Genomic DNA, 13,913 nt, shown 5'->3' with positions numbered 1-13,913 from the left:
GGACGCTATCCTTTTATTTCTTACAGACCCATTTATCACTCTACCCAATTCACTCAAGGACTTTGCTCAATTTAAGACAATAGCGAACCTGCAAATTAACTTCCACAAATCAAAGGCCCTTAACATCACTCTACCCGACGACGTACTGACACACTGCCAGACGAACTTCCCCTTTGGCTGGGAGAAGTACGCTATCACTTATTTGGGAATTCAATTACCGACTAAACTAACAGACCTATACCCTCGCAACTATTTACCACTACTAAATTCCGTTCGATCTGATTTGTTAAAATGGAAAATACCCACTATTTCGTGGTTTGGGAGAGCAGCGATTCTTAAAATGAACATTCTCCCACGGTTCTTATATCTTCTACAAACGATTCCAATCACGCTTCCCCCCACTTTTTTCGCAACGTTCCAAACTCTATGCTCCCAATTCGTATGGGCTAACAAAAAAGCCCGCATCAAATGGGAGACCCTGACTCTTCCCAAATTACGGGGGGGTCTGGGAATCCCGGACTTACGCAAATATCAGTGGGCATGTCACTTGACCAGAATCGTGGACTGGCACATACATAGACGACACAAAGCATGGGTGACGATCGAAGAGGCGTTCGTACAAACACCGATACATTTGCTTCCTTGGATAGGCACAGCCCCAATGCTTACGACGATCTCAGATCACCCTCTGCTTAGCACCACACTTAATATATGGAAAACAGTCTGCCGGAACACTAAAATATCCTCCACGCTTGGCCCGCTCACCTCCTTAGAGCACAATTCGGACTTCACCCCTGGTTTTCAAGCACCATTCCCTACTGACGATATAACCAGAGATTACGTTCGAGCAAGATCCTTCTTTGACAAAGGTAGAATGATTACATTCCAAAATCTACTGACTAGATTCCCGGACAGAAAGATACCTTTCTTTAATTTCTTACAAATCCGACATTTTTTACTACAGAAGTCTCCAGCCACTACGTGGTGCAGGGATCTGACCCCATTTGAACAACTTTGCACTGAAACAACTCCACAAAGGCATCTGGTTTCAGAACTCTACACTGCTTTCTTTCCTACTACGAACGATTCAGTGACATCACTACGCACTAAATGGGTGACAGACACGGGCATAGACCTAACACAAGACGATTGGGAACGGATACTAATAAATGTTCACAAAGGTTCTAGGAATGTTTCAGTGCAGGAAAATGGTTTTAAGCTCTATTCCCGATGGTATAGGACCCCTGATATCCTGCATTCCTTCTACCCTTCGGTTTCCTCAGCTTGCTGGAGATGTGGTAAGGCTCAAGGAACCTTCCTACACATCTGGTGGGAATGCTCAGCACTTCGTTTATATTGGCAGACGATCCACCAATTTATTTCTACCATAACGACTTTCACACTAGATTTCACACCGTCCCAATACTTACTTCATCATACGTCCTTGTCTCAGCGCCATTACAGGAAGTCGGTTATAATACACTTAGTTAATGCAGCCAGGATGTGCATCCCAGTGTATTGGAAATCAACTACGACCCCCTGTATCAAGGATTGGATACGTAGAGTAAACAGAATAATGGACATGGAAGAACTCACGCATCGAATCCTTGACACATCACCTAAGTTCACTAACACCTGGGCATGCTGGAAACACTTCCAAACAACCGATGATTATAAACGGTATATGGTTGATTAACGAATTAATCGGAAGGTCGTTGCTAATTGACGCTTCTATGGTCATCACAGGATGTGATCGGAATAGGCACTATTCCTTACATACTAAAGTACACCCATCCTCCCCTTTCCTTTTCCACCCCCCCCCCCCCCCCTCCGTCCCTCTATGTTTTGATGCTGGACATCATAAATTAGAAGTAACATTTCAGACACTTACGATAGCGCAATTCAGAAGTACAGTAACCAATTAGTAAACAGTTAGGGTATTCTTCCAATGCTTTCATATAACTCTGTCTGAAACACTCCGGTTACTACCTTTCCGGACTTGGTCATAGAGCACACGGAGTGTGATGTGGAAGCCTTGGTATCACCAAAGAGAAAACCTATGCTAGAATTTCTTGATAATTTTTACTGTTGGTTTATTAGACACTATACTGAACTAGTACTGGCTTGTTTGTAACACGTAATATGTACCTGCTGTTTCTGATGTATGTTATGATTTATTCAATAAACAGATTTGAAAAAAAAAAAATAATAATTACAAGGGGTATAATCATATAGTGATGTTGGCGGTGGTGTCAGCTACCTACGAGTTCCGGTATGTGGACGTGGGGAAAAATTTTCCGGATGTCGGATGGTGACGTGATTGCGCAGACGAAGTTCTACTGGCATCTCCAGAGTGGCAGTTTGGGCTTGCCACCTCCAGAGGAGAATGTGGAAGGACTCACCCTCGCGGATGAAGCGTTTGCACTGGGGGACCATCTTATGCAGCCATTCCCAATGAGGACCCTCACCCCGGACCAGAGGGTTTTTAATTACTGGCTGGCCAGAAAAGTGGCGGAGAACGCTTTCGGGATAATGGCCTGTCGGTTCCATCTATTTTTGACACCCATCCACATGGCAGAATATAAACTGAACCATACAGTGCTTTCCTGCTGCATTTTGCACAATTTTTAAAAAAATACTCAAACTATGTGGCCTCAGTTGGGCCTGAGGCAGACTTTCCTGAACTTGCCAACCTGACTGTACTTGAAGCAGGCCGTCCTGACTGGCCCCCCCATAGCGCCCACGAGGTCAGAAACCATTGAGTACTTTGTGGGTAGGGGGGCCATGCCAGAAAATGTCCGAAAGGCATTTTTTTAATACATTTATCTTTTAAACTGCAATAATATTTGTTTTTCATTTACTGATTGGGTTTGTTTTAGGTGTCTCCTAGGTTTTTGTTTTTTTAGGCCTTTTTCTTCAACAGTGCAAACCAAATTTCTGGGCGAGATGAGGCGAGTCTTCTTCAGATAATATTATTATGTTTTGGGTCTGCTACACACACCTTGTTTTTGTTGTTAAAAAATATTCCTTATTTTCAGCACCATGACAGAAATGTGTGGAGTCGTGGAAATGGCGTGATTGGGGCAAATTAAAAAGCACTGTGGGTGTTATTTTCTAAAGGCAAATACACTCTTGGAACTGCACTTGGAGTGCAAAGTGTATTCGCCTTTAGTAAATAATACCCATTGTCACAGAAAACAACAACTTTACTACAAATACTGGTTTTTGTGCATTGAAAAAAGAAAGCCACGCGTTGTTGATAATAAAACTTTTTACTCAAAGCACATTCACACATGTTCGTTTATAAAAGGGTTTTACAACAAACCAACATATTTGGTGTATATAACATTATTTTTGGTAACATTAATATAACTAGCCGTTTTTTTAGAAAACAGGCATGTTTCAAAGCATAACATACAGAACTCAGGAACTTACAAAGTTCAACTTTGAAAACTGAAGACAATATCAGACATGAATATGTCCAAACCGTGTTGATATTGCCTTCATCAGATGGGGTGTCAACCCTGTAAAAGCCAAATTTGGAAGATGCATACAAATTGTGATTCAAAATGGGGCATTTTCCTCCTGATCCCATGCCTAATGTCAACATGTGCTATCTCCCATCATGGGGGATCTATGTACGTGTTTTGGGGGTGCAACCCCTTCATCTCAACCACTTTAGTAGCGAGGAAGGGGTTGCACCCACAAAAAGGCGTACATTGATCCCCATGATGGGAGATAGCACATGTTGACGCACTGTGTGCATCTTCCAAATTTGGCTTTTGTCAAAATATAAAACTGTTTTTTAAAAGATGCAGTGCCTTGCGAAAGTATTCAGCCCCCTTGAACTTTTCAACCTTTTGCCACATTTCAGGCTTCAAACATAAAGATATAAAATTTTTATTTTTTGTGAAGAATCACCAACAAGTGGGACACAATTGTGAAGTGGAACGAAATCTATTGGATATTTTAAACTTTTTTAGCAAATAAAAAACTGAAAAGTTGTGCGTGCAAAATGATTCGGCTCCTTTACTTTCAGTGCAGCAAACTCACTCCAGAAGTTCAGCGAGGATCTCTGAATGATCCAATGTTGTCCTAAATGACTGATGGTGATAAATAGAATCCACCTGTGTGTAATCAAGTCTCTGTATAAATGCACCTGCTCTGTGATAGTCTCAGGGTTCTGTTGAAAGCGCAGAGAGCATCATGAAGACCAAGGAACACACCAGGTAGGTCCGTAATACTGTTGTGGAGAAGTTTAAAGCCGGATTTGGATACAAAAAGATTTTCCAAGCTTTAAACATCCCAAGGAGCACTGTGCAAGCGATCATTTTGAAATGGAAGGAGTATCAGACCACTGCAAATCTACCAAGACCTGGCTGTCCCTCTAAACTTTCAGCTTAGACAAGGAGAAGACTGATCAGAGATGCAGCCAAGAGGCCCATGATCACTCTGGATGAACTGCAGAGAACTACAGCTGAGGTGGGAGAGTCTGTCCATAGGACAACAATCAGTTGTACACTGCACAAATCTGGCCTTTATGGAAGAGTGGCAAGAAGAAAGCCATTTCTCAAAGATATCCATAAAAAGTCTCGTCTAAAGTTTGCCACAAGCCACCTGGGAGACACACCAAACATGTGGAAGAAGGTGCTCTGGTCAGATGAAACCAAAATCGAACTTTTTGCCCACAATTCAAAACGATATGTTTGGCGTAAAAGCAACACAGCTCATCACCCTCAACACACCATCCCCACTGTCAAACATGGTGGTGGCAGCATCATGGTTTGGGCCTGCTTTTCTTCAGCAGGGACAGGAAAGATGGTTAAAATTGAGGGGAAGATGGGTGCAGCCAAATACAGGACCATTCTGGATGAAAACCTGTTGGAGTCTGCAAAAGACCTGAAACTGGGACGGAGATTTATCTTCCAACAAGACAATGATCCCAAACATACAGCAAAATCTACAAAGGAATGGTTCACAAATAAACGTATCCAGGTGTTAGAATGGCCAAGTCAAAGTCCAGACCTGAATCCAATCGAGAATCTGTGGAAAGAGCTGAAAACTTCTGTTCACAAATGCTCTCCATCCAACCTCACTGAGCTCGAGCTGTTTTGCAAGGAAGAATGGGCAAGAATTTCAGTCTCTCGATGTGCAAAACTGATAGAGACATACCCCAAACGACTTGTAGCTGTAATCGCAGCAAAAGGTGGCTCTACAAAGTATTAATGCAAGGGGGCCGAATAATTTTGCACGCCCCACTTTTCATTTTTTTATTAGTTAAAAAAGTTTCAAAAATCCAATAGATTTCGTTCCACTTCACAATTGTGTCCCACTTGTTGGTGAGTCTTCACAAAAAATAAAAAATTTATATCTTTATGTTTGAAGCCTGAAATGTGGCAAAAGGTTGAAAAGTTCAAGGTGGCCGAATACTTGCGCAAGGCACTGTAAAATCGATGCTAGCTAGTTTTGTGTTTCAGATTCTCCCTAAAACATCAATGATGTTCTTCATTTTTTGTTGAACCTCATTGATGATTTTCTTGAGATTATCTAAATCGTGATTGCACCCCATTATCTCCTCGATGAGGATCCGGGCACTTTCACTGGTAAAATGTGATTCTTCCATAACATCCACATCACCTAAAAATAAACCAAAAAACACACCATGTATTATAAAAATGCAGGCATACATCTATTACCTAAAGCTGTGGTCTCAGACACTCGCCTGTTGTGGTGCCAATTTTGCCAATTTCAACAACCTCTCCTTCCTCCTCCTCCTCTGCTTCTGGTTTTTGGATTTCCCCTTCTTTGGGAGGTGTGGGGTCCCTGGTGTCCTCAGACGTCCCGAGTCTTCTCTCCCCTATGAGAATGTAAAAAAGGAATACTTAGCACACCGATATTTGAGGGCAGAAATAGGAATATGAAACATTGCTTGGAAGAGTCGTACAATTGTGTTTTTTGGCAGAGTTCAAAGCTGAAAACCTTATTTTTTAGACTTTCTAAAGCTGGAATACTTACCTGTTTTGTGCAAGTTTCACAGATGGAAATACCCCTATAGTATCCACTAGAGCACGTGTGTGGGACACCCTAATAAAAAGGGTGTTCTGGTGTTCCACACTAGTGCTCATGAGTCCAGATGTGTAAACAGCTGCTGAGCGTCCTCTCCTTTACACTGAATCAAGTTTGCATTTTATTCTAGTTACAAAACACATCTACACAAACTTCCTTTGACTAGAAATAGGCATGAACAAATGTAGTTAACTGCAACTTTCCAAAAACATCGTATTTGAAGTGGGCGAACAAATAATGTTTACTACGAATGATTGAACCCATGAATGTGGCCCATTTTAAACTGTACAACAGTAAAGAAAAGCACATGGGAGCAGTATGCAAGCAATAATAATTATAATAATAATAATATGAACACACAACAACTACTTACTTTTTTGAAGAACTTGGTGGATCTTTCTGTACTGATCGTGCTCCCTCAGTTTCAGGTCTGACCAGCGTTTCCCAAAATTCTTCTGCAGACTCTTCACAAGTTTAGTCATGATCTTGGCCTGATATTTGGGTTTGGGTAAGGTCCATACTTCCCATCATAGTCGTTCCTCTTCAATATGTCCACCATTTCCAACATCTCTACAAAAGACATATTTGAGGCCTTAAATCTTCTCCTCTGGATCGGGATGTTTCTGGCTCCAGGCTTTCCTCGTCCTCCTCGTTGCTGTAATTAATATGCACCTGCTGTGTCTCCGCCGTGTGCTCTCCCCACTGCGCCGAAAGACAAGGGGCGGGGAATAGACTAGAAAGAACATCAGGGGCAGGCGAAGTTTCATGCATGCGCACTCTATATAAAACGTAACACACGTGTGTCGTACGTACGATCTGTGAGCGGAGGAAGGAGTAGCGGAAGCGCAGATCGTTCGAACTAAGGTACAATTTAAACTTGGTATATTACTGGCCTATACTGCTTCTAGATTGGGGGCCTTCCCCTATTTAAAAGCCAAAATTGGTGGCCTGAGGAGTACATATCTGAGGGAGCACAAGCAGGTCCAGGACTCCATGAGATCAGGAGCTGCAGCAGATGACGTTTATGTCCCCAGGCTGTGGTACTATGAGAGACTGCATTTTTTGTCAGACCAGACTGAGGTCAGGCAATCACTCTCCACTCTTCCTTCCATTCTTCATTCCAACCCTGCTAAGGCTTCTGATGCCCACCCTGGGCAGCCAGGAAGAAGTGGCGGAGCCCAGCTTGTGTCAGGTATAATATTGATCAACATATTTTTTGAGTAAAATGAATGAGGTTAACTAGGTTCACTAATTGCTGATTTAATAAGTGTTTTACGTATCAATAGACAGTAGTAGCCAAACATAATTGGGACAAGAATGAAAAATGCTGGGCTCAGAATGATAGTCTTTTCTATTTGTTAACATTTAATTTGCAACAGTCATAAGCTGAAAATTGTGCATGATTGATGAACTAAAAACTAAAAAGTATGTCCCTTTTTCCTACACAGGAAGACCTCAGCCAGGAGGAGAGCGTGGAATGTGGCAGCCAGGAGGAGGTAGGGGTTAGTGGCAACCAGGAGGAGGCAGGAGTTAGTGGCAACCAGGAGGAGGCAGGGGTTAGTGGCAACCAGGAGGAGGCAGGGGTTAGTGGCAACCAGGAGGAGGCAGGGGTTAGTGGCAACCAGGAGGAGGCAGGGGTTAGTGGCAACCAGGAGGAGGCAGGGGTTAGTGGCAACCAGGAGGAGGCAGGGGTTAGTGGCAACCAGGAGGAGGCAGGGGTTAGTGGCAACCAGGAGGAGGCAGGGGTTAGTGGCAACCAGGAGGAGGCAGGGGTTAGTGGCAACCAGGAGGAGGCAGGGGTTAGTGGCAACCAGGAGGAGGCAGGGGTTAGTGGCAACCAGGAGGAGGCAGGGGTTAGTGGCAACCAGGAGGAGGCAGGGGTTAGTGGCAACCAGGAGGAGGCAGGGGTTAGTGGCAACCAGGAGGAGGCAGGGGTTAGTGGCAACCAGGAGGAGGCAGGGGTTAGTGGCAACCAGGAGGAGGCAGGGGTTAGTGGCAACCAGGAGGAGGCAGGGGTTAGTGGCAACCAGGAGGAGGCAGGGGTTAGTGGCATCCAGGAGGAGGCAGGGGTTAGTGGCAACCAGGAGGTGGGCAGACCTAGGAGTCTGACAGAATCCCAGGTCCCTCCCCTCCGCCTTCCAACCAAAAGGTCCAGAAAGGGGGGGGGGGGAAGACGTGGAGGAATCAGTGCTCAGGCTGATTGGGGAGGCCCTCAAAACCACCCCCACTCATCAAGAGGCTTGTGCCGCCTTGGCTGGCTGCAAACTGGAGAAAATGGGGGGGAGGGGCAACGCCTCATGTGTGAGGAACTAATTTACCTCACACTAAACAAAGGGTTCAGGGGCAAACTAACCCCAAAAACCCACCTGTGTGAGTTGGACCATACGCCTCCTCCTCCTCCTGCCACACCTCCAACACCTCAGCCACAGCCTGGAAGGAAGCGTGGAAGGAAGACCATAGAGTGATGCCCTGAGTTCAATCTAGTCTGACAAAAGATGCAGGCTCTTGTATGACCACTCCTGATCTCTTGGACTTCTGGACCAGACTAGTACTTCCTTATATATGGACTCCTCAGCCCACTAATTTTTGCCTTTAAATAGTTGATGCGTGCCCTGGGGGCCAATGGCTTCGCCAATTTCACCAGTTTCTCCAGCGTTGCCTTACTTTTTATTTGGTTATGACACCTAATATAGTTTTTTTTTGTTAAAAAAATACTTGCCTATGTGTTTTACTTCAAAGATGACAGTTTATTTGTGAGTAGGCAGGTACATTTCAAAAATACAAAGTGAAATTAACAAGGGACATTAAACACCAAACAACCTCCTAGAGATTAAAAAATAAAACAATAAAACAAAAAAATAAAAAAAAGATTATAATGGTGTTGTGGTAAGTTGACACACAAAAAAATTATGAAGATGACCAAAATAAAAAAATAAAAAAAATAAGGGAGATCTTGATTAAAAAAGCAACCACAACATTTTTAAAAAATATTAAAAACATAAAAATCAAAAATGATTTGGGAGATCTGATGAATAAAAATATTATATTCATGAAATCAGGAGAAAGACTAAAGAAAGAAATTTGTGAGAAGTCTGTGTGAATATGAGCAGCAAACCAACTTCATTCTAGCATTATAAAAGAAAAAGAGAATGCGCTGCATTAAACAAAGTTTTAACATTACAGCGTGACGAATGTGCTATATCCATTTTGAACGCTAGTTTTACTATACCGAGCGCTTCCATCTCGTAATTTATTCTGAGCATGCGTGCCACTTTGTGCGTCAGACTAGGCTATACACGATCAGAATTTATTATTTTGTTGTAGGAAAATTTTAGATCCTGCTCTCAAACTTTGTGCGTCGGATGGAGCCCACACACGGATTTTCCGACATGATCCGATCGCACATTTTCCGTTGGAAAATCCTACTGTGTATGGGACATTAATGTATATTATGTCAAGGGTTTTTAGAGTGTCACCTATGGAGAATTTGGGGTACCATTTTTTATTTTTTTTGTGGTTTTAGTGGCACACGCAATTTTAAGACTTGACATGTATCTATTTGCACAATGCAACCCCATATTTTATATTATATATTTTTTTAAACTGCATGTTTTATTGTGTTTGTTTGCACTAAAATTCATTTTAGTGTACCGTATATACTCGAGTATAAGCCGAGATTTTCAGCCTCTTTTTTGAGGCTGAAAGTGCCCCCCTCGGCTTATACTCGAGTCATCGCCGTCTGACTGCTCGATCAGCGTATCGAGCAGACAGACGGCGGACATACTACAATTTGAAAGCCGCGCCTCCTTCTCCGCCTCCGCCTGTGATAGGCGGAACACTGAATTTCCCAGCAGCCTGTGTTCCGCCTATCACGGACATCGTCTCATCCTCGTCCGTAGTACGAGGATGAGACGATATCGGTGATAGGCGGAACACAGGCTGCTGGGAAATTCAGTGTTCCGCCTATCACAGGCGGAGGCGGAGGCAGGGCTTTTGAATTTTAGAATGGCCGCCGAGGCGATCCTGGCAAGGCACGGGACGGAGGCAAGGCAAGGCACGGCACGGGACGGGACGGAGGCAAGGCACGACACGACACGGGACGGAGGCAAGGAGGCAAGGCACGGCACGGGACGGAGGCAAGGAGGCAAGGCACGGCACGGGACGGAGGCAAGGAGGCAAGGCACGGGACGGAGGCTCGGGACACAGGTAGGCTGGACACACACACACACACACACACAGGGATGGATGGATGGAGACACACACACACAGGGATGGATGGATGGATGGAGACACACACACACAGGGATGGATGGATGGATGGAGACACACACACACAGGGATGGATGGATGGAGACACACACACACAGGGATGGATGGATGGACACACACACACACAGGGATGGATGGATGGATGGACACACACACACACAGGGATGGATGGATGGATGGACACACACACACACAGGGATGGACGGACACACAGGGACGGACACACACACAGGGATGGACAGGCATGTCTCACCCTCGGCTTATACACGAGTCAATAAGTTTGCCAGTTTTTTTGGGGGTAAATTGGGGGCCTCGGCTTATATTCGGGTCGGCCTATACTCGAGTATATACGGTATTTTTTCCTTAAAATATGCGTAAAAAAAAATAAATAAAAAAAAAAAAAAATAAAGAAGTTTAGCAAATATCATGCAACATAAAAAAAAAAAAAAAAAAAATGCAAGTGCCGTTGTTTTATTCTATAGTGTATCTCCTTTAAGAAAATTTAGAATTGTCTGGGGTTATAGGATGACTTTCAGCAAAAATAAAAAAAATATAACAAATAATGCCTTATCTTCTAAGAATTATTAAATTTTCCACATATTTTAGAAAAAATAAAAGTATGGATTTATTCCTCCTAAAAGTGATCATTTTTAAACTATTAGAGATATAATAGCTCTATAATACCTGCACAGATGTCTCTGAAATTGCAGCAGAAATCAGGACTGACATGCGGGAGTGAAAATCATGCGAGTTCGCCTTCCCGCAGCTCAGTGTGAACCTAGGCTCACTGAGCGACACCTACAAGACACCTACAAGAGAATTTGTACACAGGCAAAAAAAAAAAAAAAACGCAGGGACCAGTCCAGTTCTTTTCTGCTCCCCGTGTCAGTGTCTAGCCTGCTCAGTGCATCCATGTGAGAACAACCAAACTCATTGACCATTTATTTAAAAAGCTATTAGATGTGGGAAATTAACCTTTAATTGCCATTTTAACCTATGTGTCACCTTGTGTGTCTGTACTAAGGCCAAACATTCCATGGTATGTAAACATTTGATTTCTGTTATCATTATGATTTAAAAAGGAGTCAGGCAACTACATGATAATAAATGGCTTCATATGATCACTATCATTAAATAAAAGCAATTTTTTTGGCATGATCAGCCACATTTTAAATATCAATGCCAAAGTTTCACAATTTCTAAAAAAGTCTTAAACTGATCACAGATGGATTTTTTTTTTTGATCAGCCAGAAGTATGGATTCCCCCATCCACACAAGGGGGGTGGATAGAGGAATCCTCACTGTACTATTGTATTCCGACAGCGGGACTTGTTTTCAGAATACCAGATCACACGCGCCAAAATCTACCCCTTGATGTTACTCATGAAAGACCATACAGAAAGTTTCTTCTCATTTAGCATTGTTGGAATCTGGGTTTCAACAGCCATGCCATTTAAAGCCAGCAAATGTGAGGCAGGATGGTAAACCGCTCTTTGAGATTTTGTTTAGGAAAAATTAACATTTCTAGATGGTCCGTATAACATAGCAAACATTCACTTTTTGAATTCTGTGTCACTTTAACTGGTTAAGGTGTATAATCTATAAGGTTTAGCATAACATTTTGTCATCGAGAACATTTCCCAAGTGCAGATTATTACAGAAGTTACCTCTTTGAAGAGTTTTAGAGGAGCTGCTGGCATCTTCTCTTCTTCTAGGTAAGAGACCCAGTTCCATGATTTCTTCTTGGCCGTGGGTGCTAATTGTTAAAGAACCATAATAAAGAATTACAAATAACCTAGTGTACATCATCTATAACAGGGATAGGCAATTAGCGGACCTCCAGCTGTTGCAAAACTACAAGTCCCATCATCCCTCTGCCTCTGGGTGTCATGCTTGTGGCTGTCAGAGTCTTGCTATGCTTCATGGGACTTAGAGTTCTGCAACAGCTGGAGGTCCGCTAATTGCATATCCCTGATCTATAACAAGGACAGCTGAAAAAATACAAGTTAAAGAACAGTTACAAAAAAATAAAAAATATCTTACAGTCACCTGAAAGTAACCAAAGACACCAACAGATGGGAAGATTCTGACAAAACTGCTCGCTCAGGCAATCATCTCATGTCTATGGGTACCTTTAGAATATTGTCATTAACATCTGACCCTTCTACCATACCTGATTTTGTTTGCTTGGAAGGTTTTCGACCTTTGTGGTGGACTCTGACTTTATCCTATTAGTGAATAATAATCATAAAAGTGACAGTGTTTAAGGAGATCTATAGTCACAGAATACATTTTCAAAATTACAACATCAGCATTGTAATATCAATACAAATATATATATATTTTTTGACATTCCAATATAAGGCCTTGTTCACATGGGGGGTAAAAAGCAGATGTCTGTGGAGGTTTTCCTGCAATGGGATGCACAGGTGATCTGTGCGCCCCTGTGCAGGCAGTCCTATCGACGGGACACAGCCACAGCTCCCAACTTAACATCTGTGTGGGTGCGTGTCCCCAAACTCAGTGTACGTTTGGGGACACGGCCCTCTACATGCATATGCTTTTGTATATCCTGTGTGAATGAGGCTTAAACTTACTTGAAAAAAAATTCATGTTGTGATTGCTGCCTATCTGCTAGAGATCTCTGTCCACAACTCTCTGAATTCCCTGCATGCTTTGCACCTTTTTCTTTGCTCATTCCTTTGGTTTTCTACATACTACTACATAGCACTATATATCCCATGGTAACATGCCGCCTGTAGTAAGTGTTGATGTTGCACGTTTACTGTACTGACTACCTCCTGAAACCCCTCCTCTCAGCATTTCTGCAGTTCAAAAGGCAAGTTCTGTGAAATGTGTGACACACCAATGCATATGTACAGAGCATAGTGAATAAGTATCAAGCAATTAAGGATTTGAAGATCTTACAGAGTATTAGCAGTAGGCTAGAAATAATTGAAATTCAGTTTGCAAAAAAATATGTTTATAAACGTTGACCATAGATACGCATTCTATGCACAAAGGTAAAAACCCTTCTCTGTGCAGCAACCCCCCCCCATACTTAAGTCTGATCTTTCTCAAATCGATGTGCATTGGTGCCTCGGCTCTGCTGGGTCTCTCCCTCCCCATTGGCTCCCACTGCTGTCAATCACAGCCAGTGAATCAATGAGGAGAAAAAGCAAAACCGCGGCTACGTGTCTGAATGGGCACAAAGAGCAGCAGCTCAACTTGGGTGCTCCCTTTGCAAGCTGCTTGCTCTGGGGGGCACTCGGCAGCAGGAAGGGGCCAGGAATGCCAGCAGGGGATGTGAGAAGATGAGGATTGGGGCTGCTCTGTGCAAAACTGCTGCACAGAGCAGGTAAGTATAACATGTTTATTTAAAAAAGAAAAAAAAAAAAGGAAGCATTGCCTTTATCATCACTTTAATCAAATCACCCATACATTCACAGTTGTATTTGTTATCTTGGTAAAAGGTTTGTGCCAAGCACTACACTGTTCCTGGACAGCACACTTAATAATCCAGTGTTCTTTAGTCCTCTTTATTTGGGTTTTCCCATCAGACTCTCTTACAGCACAAG

The 13,913-nt window shown here is 43.0% G+C and overlaps 1 protein-coding gene across 2 annotated transcripts in view; it reads right to left on the bottom strand.

Annotated features, from left to right (window-relative positions):
- The window catches only part of LOC143982772 (lethal(3)malignant brain tumor-like protein 4), a gene marked incomplete in the record, with an annotated part of 82,144 nt that overhangs the window by 48,869 nt on the left and 19,362 nt on the right, over positions 1–13,913 (bottom strand). For both annotated transcript variants that reach the window (XM_077481770.1, XM_077481771.1), the window contains 2 exon segments: positions 12,003–12,091; positions 12,509–12,563. In XM_077481770.1, the coding sequence (XP_077337896.1) occupies positions 12,003–12,091; positions 12,509–12,563 (144 nt within the window).

This window comes from Lithobates pipiens, unplaced genomic scaffold, assembly GCF_037356315.1.
Source record: "Lithobates pipiens isolate NorthernLeopardFrog02 unplaced genomic scaffold, aLitPip1_a1.2 Scaffold_16, whole genome shotgun sequence".
Taxonomy (NCBI): Eukaryota; Metazoa; Chordata; class Amphibia; order Anura; family Ranidae; genus Lithobates; species Lithobates pipiens.
The sequence above is the reverse complement of the archived record's forward strand: the minus strand, read 5'-3'. Positions and strand labels throughout refer to the sequence as shown.